This window comes from Carcharhinus amblyrhynchos, chromosome 4 (genome assembly GCF_965287045.1).
Source record: "Carcharhinus amblyrhynchos chromosome 4, sCarAmb.v2.hapA, whole genome shotgun sequence".
Taxonomy (NCBI): Eukaryota; Metazoa; Chordata; class Chondrichthyes; order Carcharhiniformes; family Carcharhinidae; genus Carcharhinus; species Carcharhinus amblyrhynchos.
Window position 1 is genome coordinate 54,204,823 of NC_137327.1, and position 13,167 is coordinate 54,217,989.

Below are 13,167 nucleotides of genomic sequence, written 5' to 3' on the forward strand. Positions count from 1 at the left end.
AATTATTGAAACATTTTTATGTAGCCATATCTAAGTTAAGGATATATTTAATGTTTGTACATACGTGTTCTGCACAATGATCTCCATCAGCCTGCAACCTCTCTTCACCCCTCCAATTCTGGTTTTTTCCACCTTCCTTTATCCGCTCCACCATTGGTGACTGTTCATTCAGTGATTTTGGAATTTCCTCCCCAATTCATTCCCTGAGGAATGAGTTGGCCCAGATAGATCACTAATCTTTGGGAAGGCATAAAGGAACAGTGGCCATTGTATCATAAGATTCTGGTTGGCTTTGGAAAAGAATCCAAGGAACAATCCAGAGCTGAAATAATGAATGGGGGGAAACCAACTTTGATGGAGTGAGAAGGTATCTGAATCGGGTGAGCTGGAATCAAATATTGGCAGGAAAGCCAGTGATTAAACAGTGGGCCACTTTCAAAGAGAAACTATTGCAGGCAATGTCAAAGTATATTCCCTTGAAGGGGAAAGTTAGGACAAACAAATCCTGGATGGCAAGGGAGATGGAGATGGAGATGAAAAGGAAGAACTGCACATACAACAAATGTGGAATGGAAAATACGTTTGCAGAATCAGGCTGAATTCAGAAAAACCAGAGGGGAAGTTTAAAACTAATAAGAAAACCAAGGTGAGAGATTGGAAGCTAATATAAAAAGCAATCCCAGGGTATTTATTTTAAATAATTAAAAGATGGTAAAAGAAAGAATAGGGCTGATTAGTGATAAAAAGGGAGATGGGGAAATAACAGAGATATAAAGGAAGAAGATGAGAGAGAAGGTACATTAAAACAATTTACAGCTGAGAAGGAGGGGCTGTCAGAAAGCCTAGTTTTACTTAAAATTTGTAATACATCAGGACCAGATGAGATACATCCAAGGATATTGAGGAGGTGAGAGTGGAAATTGCAGAGGCCCTAGTAGTAATCTCCGATCTTCCTTAGACGCAGGGTTGGTGCCAGAGGATGGAAAATTGTGCATGTTATGCTCATGTACAAGAAGTGGTGTAAGGATAAAGCTGGCTACTGTAGACCAGTCAGGTTGCCTTCAATGGTAGAGAAAAATCTGGAAACTATACTTTGGGACAAAATCAACAGTCACTTAAACTAGTGCAGGAAAATTAAGGAAATCCAGCATGGATTTATGAAGGAAATATCATGTTCAACTAACTTGCTGGAGTTTTTTGAGGAGATTACAGAGAAGGTTGATAAGGGCATTGCTGTTGATGTGGTATATATATATGGATTTTCAAAGGCATTTGATACAGTAGAACATAGAACATAGAACATAGAACATTACAGTGCGGAACAGGCCCTTCGGCCCACAATGTTGCGCCGACCAGTCTTATTTTTTAAAAAAAACATTGACCCACTAATCTAAACCAATCCCTTTTCGTCCATAAACCTATCCACCAATCTCTTAAACGCCCCCAAACTAGGCGCATTTATAACTGCAGCAGGCAGGGCATTCCAGTCCCTCACCACCCTCTGGGTAAAGAACCTGCCCCTGACATCCGTCCTATAACTACCCCCCCTTAATTTAAAGCCATGCCCCCTCGTGCTAGCTTTCTCCATCCGAGGAAACAGGCTATCACCATCCACCCTATCTAAACCTCTAATCATCTTATATGTTTCTATAAGATCCCCTCTTAGCCACCTTCTTTCCAGTGAAAACAACCCCAAATCCCTCAGTCTCTCCTCATAGGACCTCCCCTGCATACCAGGCAACATCCTGGTAAACCTCCTCTGCACCCTCTCCAAAGCCTCCACATCCTTCCTGTAATGTGGGGACCAGAACTGCACACAGTACTCCAAGTGCGGCCGCACCAGAGTTGTGTACAGTTGCAACATGACGCTGCGACTCCTAAATTCAATCCCCCTACCAATAAACGCCAAGACACCGTACGCCTTCTTAACAACCTTATCTACTTGATTCCCAACTTTCAGGGATCTATTACACATACACCTAGATCCCTCTGCTCCTCCACTCTATTCAAAGTCCTCCCGTTAGCCCTATACTCAACACATCTGTTATTCCTACCGAAATGGATTACCTCACACTTCTCCGCATTAAACTCCATCCGCCACCTTGCGGCCCAGCTCTGCAACCTGTCCAAGTCACCCTGCAAACTTCGACACCCTTCCTCACAATCTACCACACCTCCGACTTTGGTGTCATCAGCAAACTTACTAATCCACCCAACTATACCCTCATCCAGATCATTAATAAAGATTACAAACAGCAGTGGCCCCAAAACAGATCCCTGAGGCACACCACTCGTAACCGAACTCCATGATGAATAATTACCATCAACCACCACCCTCTGTCTCCTATCTGCTAACCAATTCCTGATCCAAGTACCTAAATTACCACCAATCCCATACATCTGCATTTTCTGCAGAAGCATACCATGGTGAACCTTATCAAACGCCTTACTAAAATCCATATATACCACGTCTACTGCCTTACCCCTATCCACCTCTTTGGTCACCTTCTCAAAGAACTCAATAAGGTTAGTAAGGCACGACCTTCCCGCTACAAAACCATGCTGACTATCTCTAATCAATTCATTACTCTCCAAATAACTATAAATCCTATCCCTAATAATTCTTTCTAAAACCTTGCCCACTACAGAAGTAAGACTCACTGGTCTATAATTCCCAGGGAAGTCTCTGTTCCCCTTCTTAAACAATGGGACAACATTCGCTGTCCTCCAATCTTCCGGTACTATACCAGAGACCAACGACGACCTGAAGATCAGAGCCAGTGGCTCTGCAATCACCTCTCTTGCCTCCCATAGAATCCTAGGGTAAATCCCGTCTGGACCAGGGGACTTATCTATTTTCAACCCTTCTAGAATATCCAACACATCCTCTGTATCAACTGCAATACTTTCTATTTTACACCCCTTCACCCCAGTGACCTCCTCAGCTACATTCATATCGTCCTGCGTGAACACCGAAGAGAAATAATGGTTCAATGCCTCTCCAATCTCTTCCGGTTCCACACACAACTTCCCCCTACTGTCTGTAACTGGCCCTAATCTTGCCCTAACCAACCTTCTGTTCTTGACATACCTATAGAACGCCTTAGGATTCTCCTTAATCCTATCAGCCAAAGTCATCTCATGCCCTCTTCTAGCCCTTCTTAACTCCCTCTTCAACTCCCTCCTAGCCAATCTAAAGCTTTCTACTGCACTACCCGAGCCCTCAAGCCTCATCCGAACATAAGCCTCCTTCTTCTTCCTAACCAACAAATCAACTTTTTTTGTGCACCACGGTTCCCTAGCCCTACCAATTCCTCCTTGCCTGACAGGGACATACCTATCACAGACCCGCAGTAGCTGCTCCTTGAAAAAACTCCACATTTCAGACGTTCCTAGTCCCTGTAATCTCCTCATCCAACCAATGCTTCCTAATTCTCTCCTAATGGCCTCATAATTACCCTTCCCCCAGCTAAAACTACTGACCCGAGGTTCATGCCTATCCCTTTCCATCACTAAGGTGAACGTAACCGAATTGTGGTCACTATCACCAAAATGCACACCAACTTCCAAGTCTAGCACCTGGTCTGGCTCATTTCCCAGCACCAAGTCCAATATAGCCTCACCTCTAGTTGGCCTATCTACATATTGAGTCAAAAAACCTTCCTGCACACTTTGAACAAAAACTGACCCCTCTAACGAGCTAGAGCTATAGCAATTCCAATCAATGTTAGTAAAGTTAAAGTCCCCCATAACAATTACCCTATTACTTTCACTCCTGTCCAGGATCGTCTCTGCAATCCTTTCCTCAACCTCTCTAGAACTTTTTGGAGGTCTATAAAAGACTCCCAACAGGGTGACCTCTCCTCTCCTATTTCTAATTTCTGCCCATACTACCTCAACAGACAAGTCCTCATTAAACTTCCTCTCTGACACTGTGAGTACCACACAACAAACTAGTGAGCAAAATTCTAGCTTATGGAATGAAAGGGGAAGTGGACACTTGGGTAAGAAATTGGCTGAGTGATAACAAACAGAATACATGGATGTTTTTTCAGATTGGAGGAAGATTTGTAGGGTGTTTCCAGGATCAGTTTTGGGACCCTTGCACTCCCTGATTTATAATAATGACCTAGCCTGTGGTGCTCAGGACATGATTTTCAAATTTGCAGATAATATGAAGTTCCAAAATATTGTCAATGGTTCTGAGGATAGTCTTGAACTTAAAAAAGACCTAGACATGATGGTGGATTGGGCAGACAAGTGGCAGATGAAGTTCAGTGTGGTGAAGTGTGAGGTGATCCATTTTAGCAGGAAAAATATGGAGAGACAGTATAAGATAAAGAGAGAAGTTCTCAAGGAGGTATAGGAACAGAGGGAGCTCAGTGTAGAACATAGAACATAGAACATAGAACATAGAACATAGAACATTACAGCGCAGTACAGGCCCTTCGGCCCTCGATGTTGCGCCAACCAGTGGAACCAATCTAATGACCCTCTAACCTAAACTATTCCAATGTTATCCATATGCCTATCCACTGACCATTTGAACGCCCTTAAAGTTGGTGAGTCCACAACTGCTGCAGGCAGGGCATTCCACGACCATACTACCCTCTGAGTAAAGAACCTACCTCTGACATCCATCCTATAATTACCACCCCTTAATTTAAAGCTATGTCCCCTTGTGTTAGCCATCACCATCTGAGGTAAAAGGCTCTCATTGTCCACCCTATCCAATCCTTTGATCATCTTGTATGCCTCAATCAGGTCACCTCGTAACCTTCTTCTCTCCAATGAAAATAACCTCAAGTCCCTCAGCCTTTCCTCATAAGACCTTCCCACCATACCAGGCAACATCCTGGCAAACCTCCTCTGCACCCTTTCCAATGCCTCCACATCTTTCTTATAATGCGGCGACCAGAACATAAGAACATAAGAACATAAGAAATAGGAGCAGGAGTAGGCCATCTAGCCCTTCGAGGCTGCCCCGCCATTCAATAAGATCATGGCTGATCTGTCGCTGCTCAGTTCCACTTTCCCGCTTTCTCCCCATAATAATAATAATAATAGATGTAATAAGTCATTGATGATGGCAGAACACATTGAGAGAGCAGTTAAAGCAAATAGTATCTTGGGCTTTATTAACAGAGGTATTGAGTACAAGAGTAAGGAGATCATGTTGAACTTGTCCAAGGTACTAATATAAACGTCACCTGGAGTACTGCATCCAGGTCTGGGCTTCCTTCCTCTGTACTGTCTCCAATTCCTTCCATCCTTGAGAAAGGATGTGAAGACATTGAAGAAAGTACAGAGGAAATCGGCAAGAGTGATTCCAGAGATTAAAAAAAACTGTGGTTATGAGGATACGTTGGGGCATTTGGGCCCTATTTTACCATTTTGATTCTAAATACTGGGTGGATTTGCAATTGGGAATGTTTTAGATCCAACTTTTAGACCTGTTCTCAGGCGCCCCATATGTATTCTGCCTGAAAAGATATTAGCAATTCCAAATTGTGATACAGAAGCCTGTGGGTGGGTTTTAACGCGACAAAATCTTGCAGCTCTGATAGGCGACTCCAACTGCGCGTGCGCAGAAAAAAATGACAGAATGCTGCTCCCCTGCCACATCGCTGTCAGGCTGAGTAATGCCTTTTCTTGGCCTCCACAGACACTGGCCCACATCCACAACATTACTGACCCCCTTACCACCACCCACCCATCACCCAGACTGATTGCAGGCCCCTCCCCTCTTTCCCTCTCACTGATCACAGGCAGAGTGGCAGCGGACCCCCCCCCTTCCCCTCACTGATCACAGGCAGAGTGGCAGCAGACCCCCCCCTTCCCCTCACTGACCACAGGCAGAGTGGCAGCGGACCCCCCCCCTTCCCCTCACTGATCACAGGCAGAGTGGCAGCAGACTGGAACCCCCCCCCCACCATCCTGACCCCCACACCAATCTCAAGCAGGGAGCTGTTGGATGCTCGGTACTCACCTCCTCACTAACTGGAGTGCCCGAATCGGACGTGGAGTATGTCTGTTTTGCGGCAGTTCTGGATGAGCGAACACAATGGTAAAGGGGGGAGTGCCGGTAAAGTTGGGTGTACAGCCCATTAAGTCAATTTAAATGCTTGCAAATGCATTTAAATGGCTGTCGCATGCGTTTCGGGTGCAGTCCCAATCGCGGCCATTTTTGGGCCTTGGTAAAGGGGGAAACCGGTGCGGACGCAATCACGGATCATGGTACTCACCTCATGCCTGACTTTACCAAGTTTCCGTGCCTGAAAATGGGTGCAACTTGATGATAAAATCGAACCTGTTGAGTTTGTTATCCTTGGAGGAAAGAAGGCTGACAGGACACTTGATAGAGGATTCAAGATCCTGAGGGTACCCACTCGAGAGCATCAAGAGTGAGAGGGCACAGATTCAAAATAAGGAGTAAAAGTGATGTGAGGAAAAGAATTTTCACCAAGCAGGTGATTGTAGTCTGGAATTAATTTACTGAGAGGGTGGTGGAGGCATGTTCGATTAAAATATTAAAAGGGAATTGGATTGCTATCTGAAAAGACATGATGTGCAAAATTACTGGGATAAGGCTGGGAGTGTGACTAGGTAGAATGCTCTTTCAATGAGCCAGTGCAGACTTGATGGGCCAAATGGCCTCCTTCTGCAATGTAAAGATACTGTGATTCTGTAAATCTCTCTACTTCACAACGTCTCACTCCTCCTTTAAGACACTTCTTAAATTCTTTCTCTGCCTGTCACCAACATTTTCTTGTTCTTTTTTTCACTCAACATCTAAACGTGGATTCCCTGATGCAGGTCAAGGAAGAAGAACAGAGTACAGGTAAATATTTATCACAAGTTAGGCTAAAATTACCAATCACAGATATCTGATTTATCAGATTTCACCATCAGAAACCTAAGCAATAGTTATTGGCGATGCTAAAAATAGGACAGATGAAATTTTGAATGTGACTATATGCTTGGATTAAAGTTCACATTATCATAAAAAAACATATTTTTTATTACTTTTCTGTTCTTTCAATACATAAAAGTATTTTTTTTTAAAAAGTTGAGTAAGAGCAAACAAGGGCTGTGGATAGATAGACCAAATATTTATTCTGCACAGCATCACAAAGCAATGTCTGGAATGGAATGCACTCCTACATCAACTCCATAGACTTCAAGAAGGCATCTGAGTGTTTACCATGAGAGCTTGTGGAAGATTCTGAGAGCCTATGGAACTCTGCCTAAGATTGTTAATGTGGTTTGGAAGTTTTATGAGCACTTCACATACAATATTATTCTCGGCAATACATTGTCTGAATGGTTTGAAGTGAAATCTAGAGTGCAGCAGGACTGCATCCTTTCTCCTAGGGTGGGATTTTCCAACCACACTCACCTCAAAACTGGAAAATCCGCCCGAAGTCAACAAACTTTTGCATGGTCCACCCCACTGTCTGCTACGATTCCCGTGACAGGCAGGATGGGAAAACTCCCTCTAGTCTATTTCGTATCATTATTGATTGGGTCATGTACCAAGCAACATTGGGCTGTCCCAGGGAAATTCATTTGACCCTCTTTTCATACCTGGAGAACCTCAACTTTGCTGCATCCACCTCTAGGAGAAGTCTGTCAGACTCAGCATGTCAGCAAAGCAGACTTGTCTGCTTATGAACAAGCAGAAAACAAGTCATGAATACCAACACACCAGCAGCACCTCCAATTACCACTGATGGAGAAGCTCTGGAGTAAATCAAGGATTTTGCTTACCTCTGGAGCCTTATTAGCAACAATAACAGTGCTAAGAAGGATATCAATGCCCAACTGAAAAAAGCTAGACTTGCATTTAGTAGACTTTAAATTGTCTGGAGGTCTGGTCAATAAGGTTACAAGGGCAAAATCAGACTCTACAACAGTAATGTAAAGTCAGCCCTGCTGTAGGAATCTGAATGAGGGCAATGAAGACAGACACGAACATATCAATGCTACAGCTAATAAATATTCACAGAATATTGAGCTGATTAGCCGTGAGATCTGTAAAATCCACTGGTCAAATAAAATTTCCAGTGAAGACTGGTTGCTGCAGGATTGTCCTTGAGATGAAGAAGTGGCTCAGATATGTACAAAGGATGCCCCAAGGGCAAATACCAAAGATTGCTCTAAGATGGACACAGCTGGAAAACATAAACGGGGCAGGCCAAAAACAAAGAACTATATTGGCTGAACTGGAAGAGATGGGGTTTACATGGAGCAAGTCATAAACCATAGTACACAACAGGGCCTGATGGAGGACTTTTGTCCCACTTGAAACTAGGAGGATGGCTAGCTAATATTCTTTTCTTTCAGTTACATGATACATTACATTGATAATTGTTGGTGGAGCCTAACATTATCCACTGTCTCTTACCACATGAGAGATTAACAAATATTAAACATAATACAATGGTTTCAATCCTGCTGTGTCACTAGGACAGTGGGTGAATTGAGCAATTTAAACTGCTTTCTGAGAACATTTACTAGCTGCAAGTGAGCTACATGGTTCAATATTATGACTAGTTGGACCTTATCAGTAATGACTGCACGCTCTGTAAACTTTCTACAGAAATGTTTTTATAAATCCACCGGCCACATTTAGTGGCAGGGAATGAATATTAGAATCAAGTCCTGCTTCATCTGTTTTTCTGAAGAAAACCATGCTATGTTTGATTCAGTTATTTATGAAATTGCACCTGAATGTTTTGTTGTGATATGTATTGAGCAGATAGTGAATTTTGATGAATAACCGTTTGCTGGTTTAACTTTCTTCCCTCAATTTACTCCCTCTTCAATTCAAGGCAATTAGTTCAGTAGTCCATTTCCACAGGCACTGGCTGTCTTTCTTTACCTATCCCACGGTGCCATTTCAGTGTGTTCCTAGGTTGTTGGACCATTGTGGGGAGCACAGTGAGATTGGTCCTGTCCTGATCCATTTATAGTTTCCATTGATGCCACTACTACCAACCAGGATTGGGAACCCTGTCATTTTTCCCCTTAACTCAGTGTTGAGCCTGTGTTGCTGCGGACAGCAGAGTCAATTATCTCAGGGCAGGAACGGTGTTGAACCTGGAACTTTTCTGGTCAGTATTGCTCAACTGTCCACTCCTCAACCATGAAAGCTTGTATGGAAGCATCTAGAATTATATGCATCATGAGGAAATACCTTTTGATAGAATTTGATGTTCTTTAGCAATTCGTGTAACATAATGCAACTGAGCTTTTTGTGAAATGAAGAATCCTTCAGTATGTTTATTTTTATTGATAGAGACTAAGGTGCCTCCTCCTGCTCCTGCTCCATCTCCTACTCCTGCTCCAGCTCCGGCTCCATCTCCAGCTCCATCTCCAGCTCCTGCTCCGTCTCCGGCTCCAGCTCCTGCTCCGTCTCTGGCTCCATCCCCAGCTCCATCTCCAGCTCCTGGTCCAGTTCCAGCTCCAGCTCCAGATACCCAACCACTAAGTCAATCAGCTCCTGTTGCAGAAAACCCATCTGTCCAAGACCAACGGTAAGCTGATTGTGTTTAGGTTAGTTAGCATTAATGTGGGACTGGGGAAACAATAGTACCTGCATTATGATGTAGAGAGTCACATGATAATAGATGATGCAGCGAGAGTCTGAGAGAAGTCAGCCTGAAGATAGCACATAGTTAGGGCTAAACATTTTTTTTCAGTTTATGAGTTAGTGTCACAAGTAGGCTTATATTAACATTTGTTATGGTTCAGGTTAGAAACCCTGAAGTGTTTTATGAAGCCTGCCTGAAACATAAATTTTGCATCTTGGATTTGGCTAAGAGAAGAGTGAGATGTTCCACTTCAAGTGTGATTCAGTTGACCAACTAGGGAGCTTTTATCAAACAAAATTTTTTAAGAATATAGTTAAAATGTATAATACAAAAATTAGCAAGAACTTTTATCAATTGCAAACAAGGAATAAACAATCATGATGATGTCTAACCCTTAACCAAGATATCTACAATGTTCCGATCTAACCAATCCCATAGAGAAAAGATCCTTTGAACAGGTTTAACACAGCACAGGCTAATGCTCACATGATACTGAAAATCGAGTCCTTTGGTTGAAGAACTAATAACTCTCAGTCTTGATTCACTCAGAATAGGTTGAAGTCAGAACAGCTTCCCAGAACATCAGGGAGTTTAGGCAAACTGCTTACAGCAGATTATTTCCTTCAGGAAGGCAAAATCTTCCTTTAAGATCACCAGCAGAATTTCTAGATGAAACAGGAAGAGAGCGAGAGAGAGAGAGACACTGCTTTCAGTTTGATGCCCACTCCCTTCGAAACTAAAACACTGCTGCCAGACAAAAACAAAAATATTAAGCTTGAGTTTCCTAGGAGGAAACAAACCTGTCTAGCCTTAGCAATGCAGGGCCATAAAACCAATCCCAGAGTAAACATAAAAATCCCCATTTAAACTATTGAAGTAGCAATGAAAGGACATCTCCAGTCAGCTTGACAACAATGAGAAAAACACACTGAAAAAGTTTGTTTACAACTGCAGACTACATGATTTGAAAAGAAAACATCTTAAAGGTACACTAACGTCAGACAATGCAATGAAGTTACTGTGAAAATCTCTGAGCTGCCACACTCCGGGTAAACTGAAGGAGAATTTAGCATGGCCAATGCATCTAACCAGCAGGTCTTTTGGACTGGAGGAGGAAACCGGAGCACCTGGAGGAAACCCACACAGACTCGGGAAGAATGTGCAAACTTTGCACAGACAGTGACCCAAGCTAGGAATCAAACCTGGAACCCTGACATTGTGAGGCAGCAGTGCTAATCACTGTGCCACAGCACAACCCCAGGGTATAGGTATGCAGTTGTGTGTTAACACTAAATGGATTATATTCATCCACACAAATGTCTAGATCTTTTATTAAGACAATGAACAACCTTACAACATGGTGGCAGCAAGTGAAGGATCCTGAAATTCCAAGATATGAAGCAGTAGAGAAACTATAGCCTGACCTGAGTGAAGTGCACTAATTTCAAGACACTGCTGAATATCACCTAAAGAAAGCTTCATTGCAGGTAGAGGCTAAAGGGCTCCATCACAGCACATGGAGATCCATTGCCAAAGCTGATTGAATACAGAGTCAAAGGACCCAGCCAGATCATAAAAAGGGTACCTCCCTGTTCTGAGATGAGAATGTGGAAATAGTGTTGAGGAAGTATGTAGCGATCAAACTGCAAAGTGAAAGACTGCAGAAGGAAAATGTAAAGATGAAAAATTCTTGGGTACAGGAACAACAAAAAGTAGAAATCTTTCAATCATTTTTACAGCGTACCCAATTGAAAGAGAAGATGAATATGGATATTGTTAGGCTGAAGAACCAGTTGAATGGAAAATAGAAGACATTGAAAGAAAAAGCCTTAGAACTTTCCAAGTTATGAGTAGACACAGAAGCCATGAGTAGCCCGATGACAGACTGAAATTTAAGACTGCCGGAGACAGACCTGGCTAACAATGAATCCAAACTGAAGGACAAGGACAAAGCTCTGTTGCAGATGGAGATAGAAATAAGATCAGGAAGAGTGGATCCGACACTGAAGATCAAGGAACTGGGAGATAAAGCACTTGAACTTACTGAGAACCATTGGGATAAATGACATGGCTGAACTGAAAATCAAGAACCCAGAATGTCGAGAAAAAGGTGAATTGTTAGAAAATAGAAGTTCTCACAAAGGATTGTAAGAGTTTCAGAAAGATATAGTAGAAGTAAATTATGGAATGTCAGCTTGAAGAATAGAGGAATTAGGCTCTGCTAAGAAACAGTTCAGTGTAGAACCAACTTTCACATACGGAAGATGAGTTTCCAAATGAAAAATTAAAACTTGATTAACTTCAAGTATCAAAGGTCTCTATTAAATATCATGAGAAATGCCTGATTCAGGAAAAGAAATTACAGGTGAATCAAAACAGTTCGTTGAATGCAAAATTAACAAACAAAACTGATGAAACGTTGGAATTCATTGTACAAAGAGTAATGAAATTCTTGAATTTCAGTCCAGAGTGTAGAACATGAAATATGTGATGTGCAGAATGGCAGATATAATCCAGACCTTAAAAGCACTCACAAAAATTCTAAGAAACAATTTGAGGATCTAATGATTAAATTGCAAGAGTCTAAGCAGCAGTCAGTGACCATGGAAGTAAGACTTCTAAAGGCGCTGAATACCCAGATGAAGTATTATTTCATTTTTATGAGGATGTGGGCATTGCTGGCTAGGCCAGTATATATTGCCCATCCCTAATTGCCCTTGAGAAGGTATTGATGAGCTGTCTTCTTGAACTGCTCCAGTCCATGTAGTGTACCCACTGACAGTTCTGATAGGGAGGGAGTTCCAGGATATTCACCCAGTGACGATGAAGGAACAATGATATATTTCCAAGTCAGGATGCTGAGTGACTTGGAGGGGAACTTCCAGGTAGTAGTGATCCCATGTATCTGCTGCCCTTATCCTCCTAGATGGAAGTGGTTTTGAGTTTGAAAGGTGCTGCCTAAGGAGGAATGATGAGTTTCTGCAGTGCATCTTGTAGATGGTACACACTGCTGCCACTGTGCATCGGTGGAGGAGAATGTAAATGTTTGTGGATGGGGTACCAATCAAGCAGGCTACTTTTTCTGAATGGTGTCAAGCTTCTTGAGCGCTGTTGGAGCTGCATTCATCCGGGGAAGTGAAGCGCATTCCATCACACTCGTGACTTGTAATTTGCTGCAGGATTCCTCTGACCTGTTCTTTGTAGCTACAGTATTTATATGGCTAGTCCAATTCAGTTTCTGTTTAATAGTAACCTGTAGGGTATTGATGATGGGGGATTCAGTGATGGTAATGCCAGTGAATGTCAAGGGGTGCTGGTTTGATTCTCTCTTGTTAGAGATGGTCATTGACTAGGACTTGTCTGAAGTGAATATTCTTTAGCCCAAGCCTAGATATTTCCAGGTTTTGCTTCATTTGGACATGGACAGCTTCAGTACATGAGGAGTTGCAAATGGTGCTGAACATTGTGCAATTATTAGAGAACATCCCCACTTCTGACCTTACAAAGGAAGTAAGGTCATTGATGAAACATCTGAAAATGGTTGGACCAAAGACCCTACCCTGAGAAATTC

General features: G+C 42.6%; 1 protein-coding gene across 6 annotated transcripts in view; it reads left to right on the forward strand.

The window, feature by feature from the left end:
• LOC145342028 (uncharacterized) overlaps positions 1 to 13,167 on the forward strand; it is a 186,529-nt gene that overhangs the window by 13,246 nt on the left and 160,116 nt on the right. For all 6 annotated transcript variants that reach the window (XM_080187172.1, XM_080187176.1, XM_080187175.1 and 3 more), the window contains 2 exons: positions 6,817 to 6,841; positions 9,302 to 9,539. In XM_080187172.1, the coding sequence (XP_080043298.1) occupies positions 6,817 to 6,841; positions 9,302 to 9,539 (263 nt within the window). The remainder of the gene's footprint in view (positions 1 to 6,816; positions 6,842 to 9,301; positions 9,540 to 13,167) is intronic.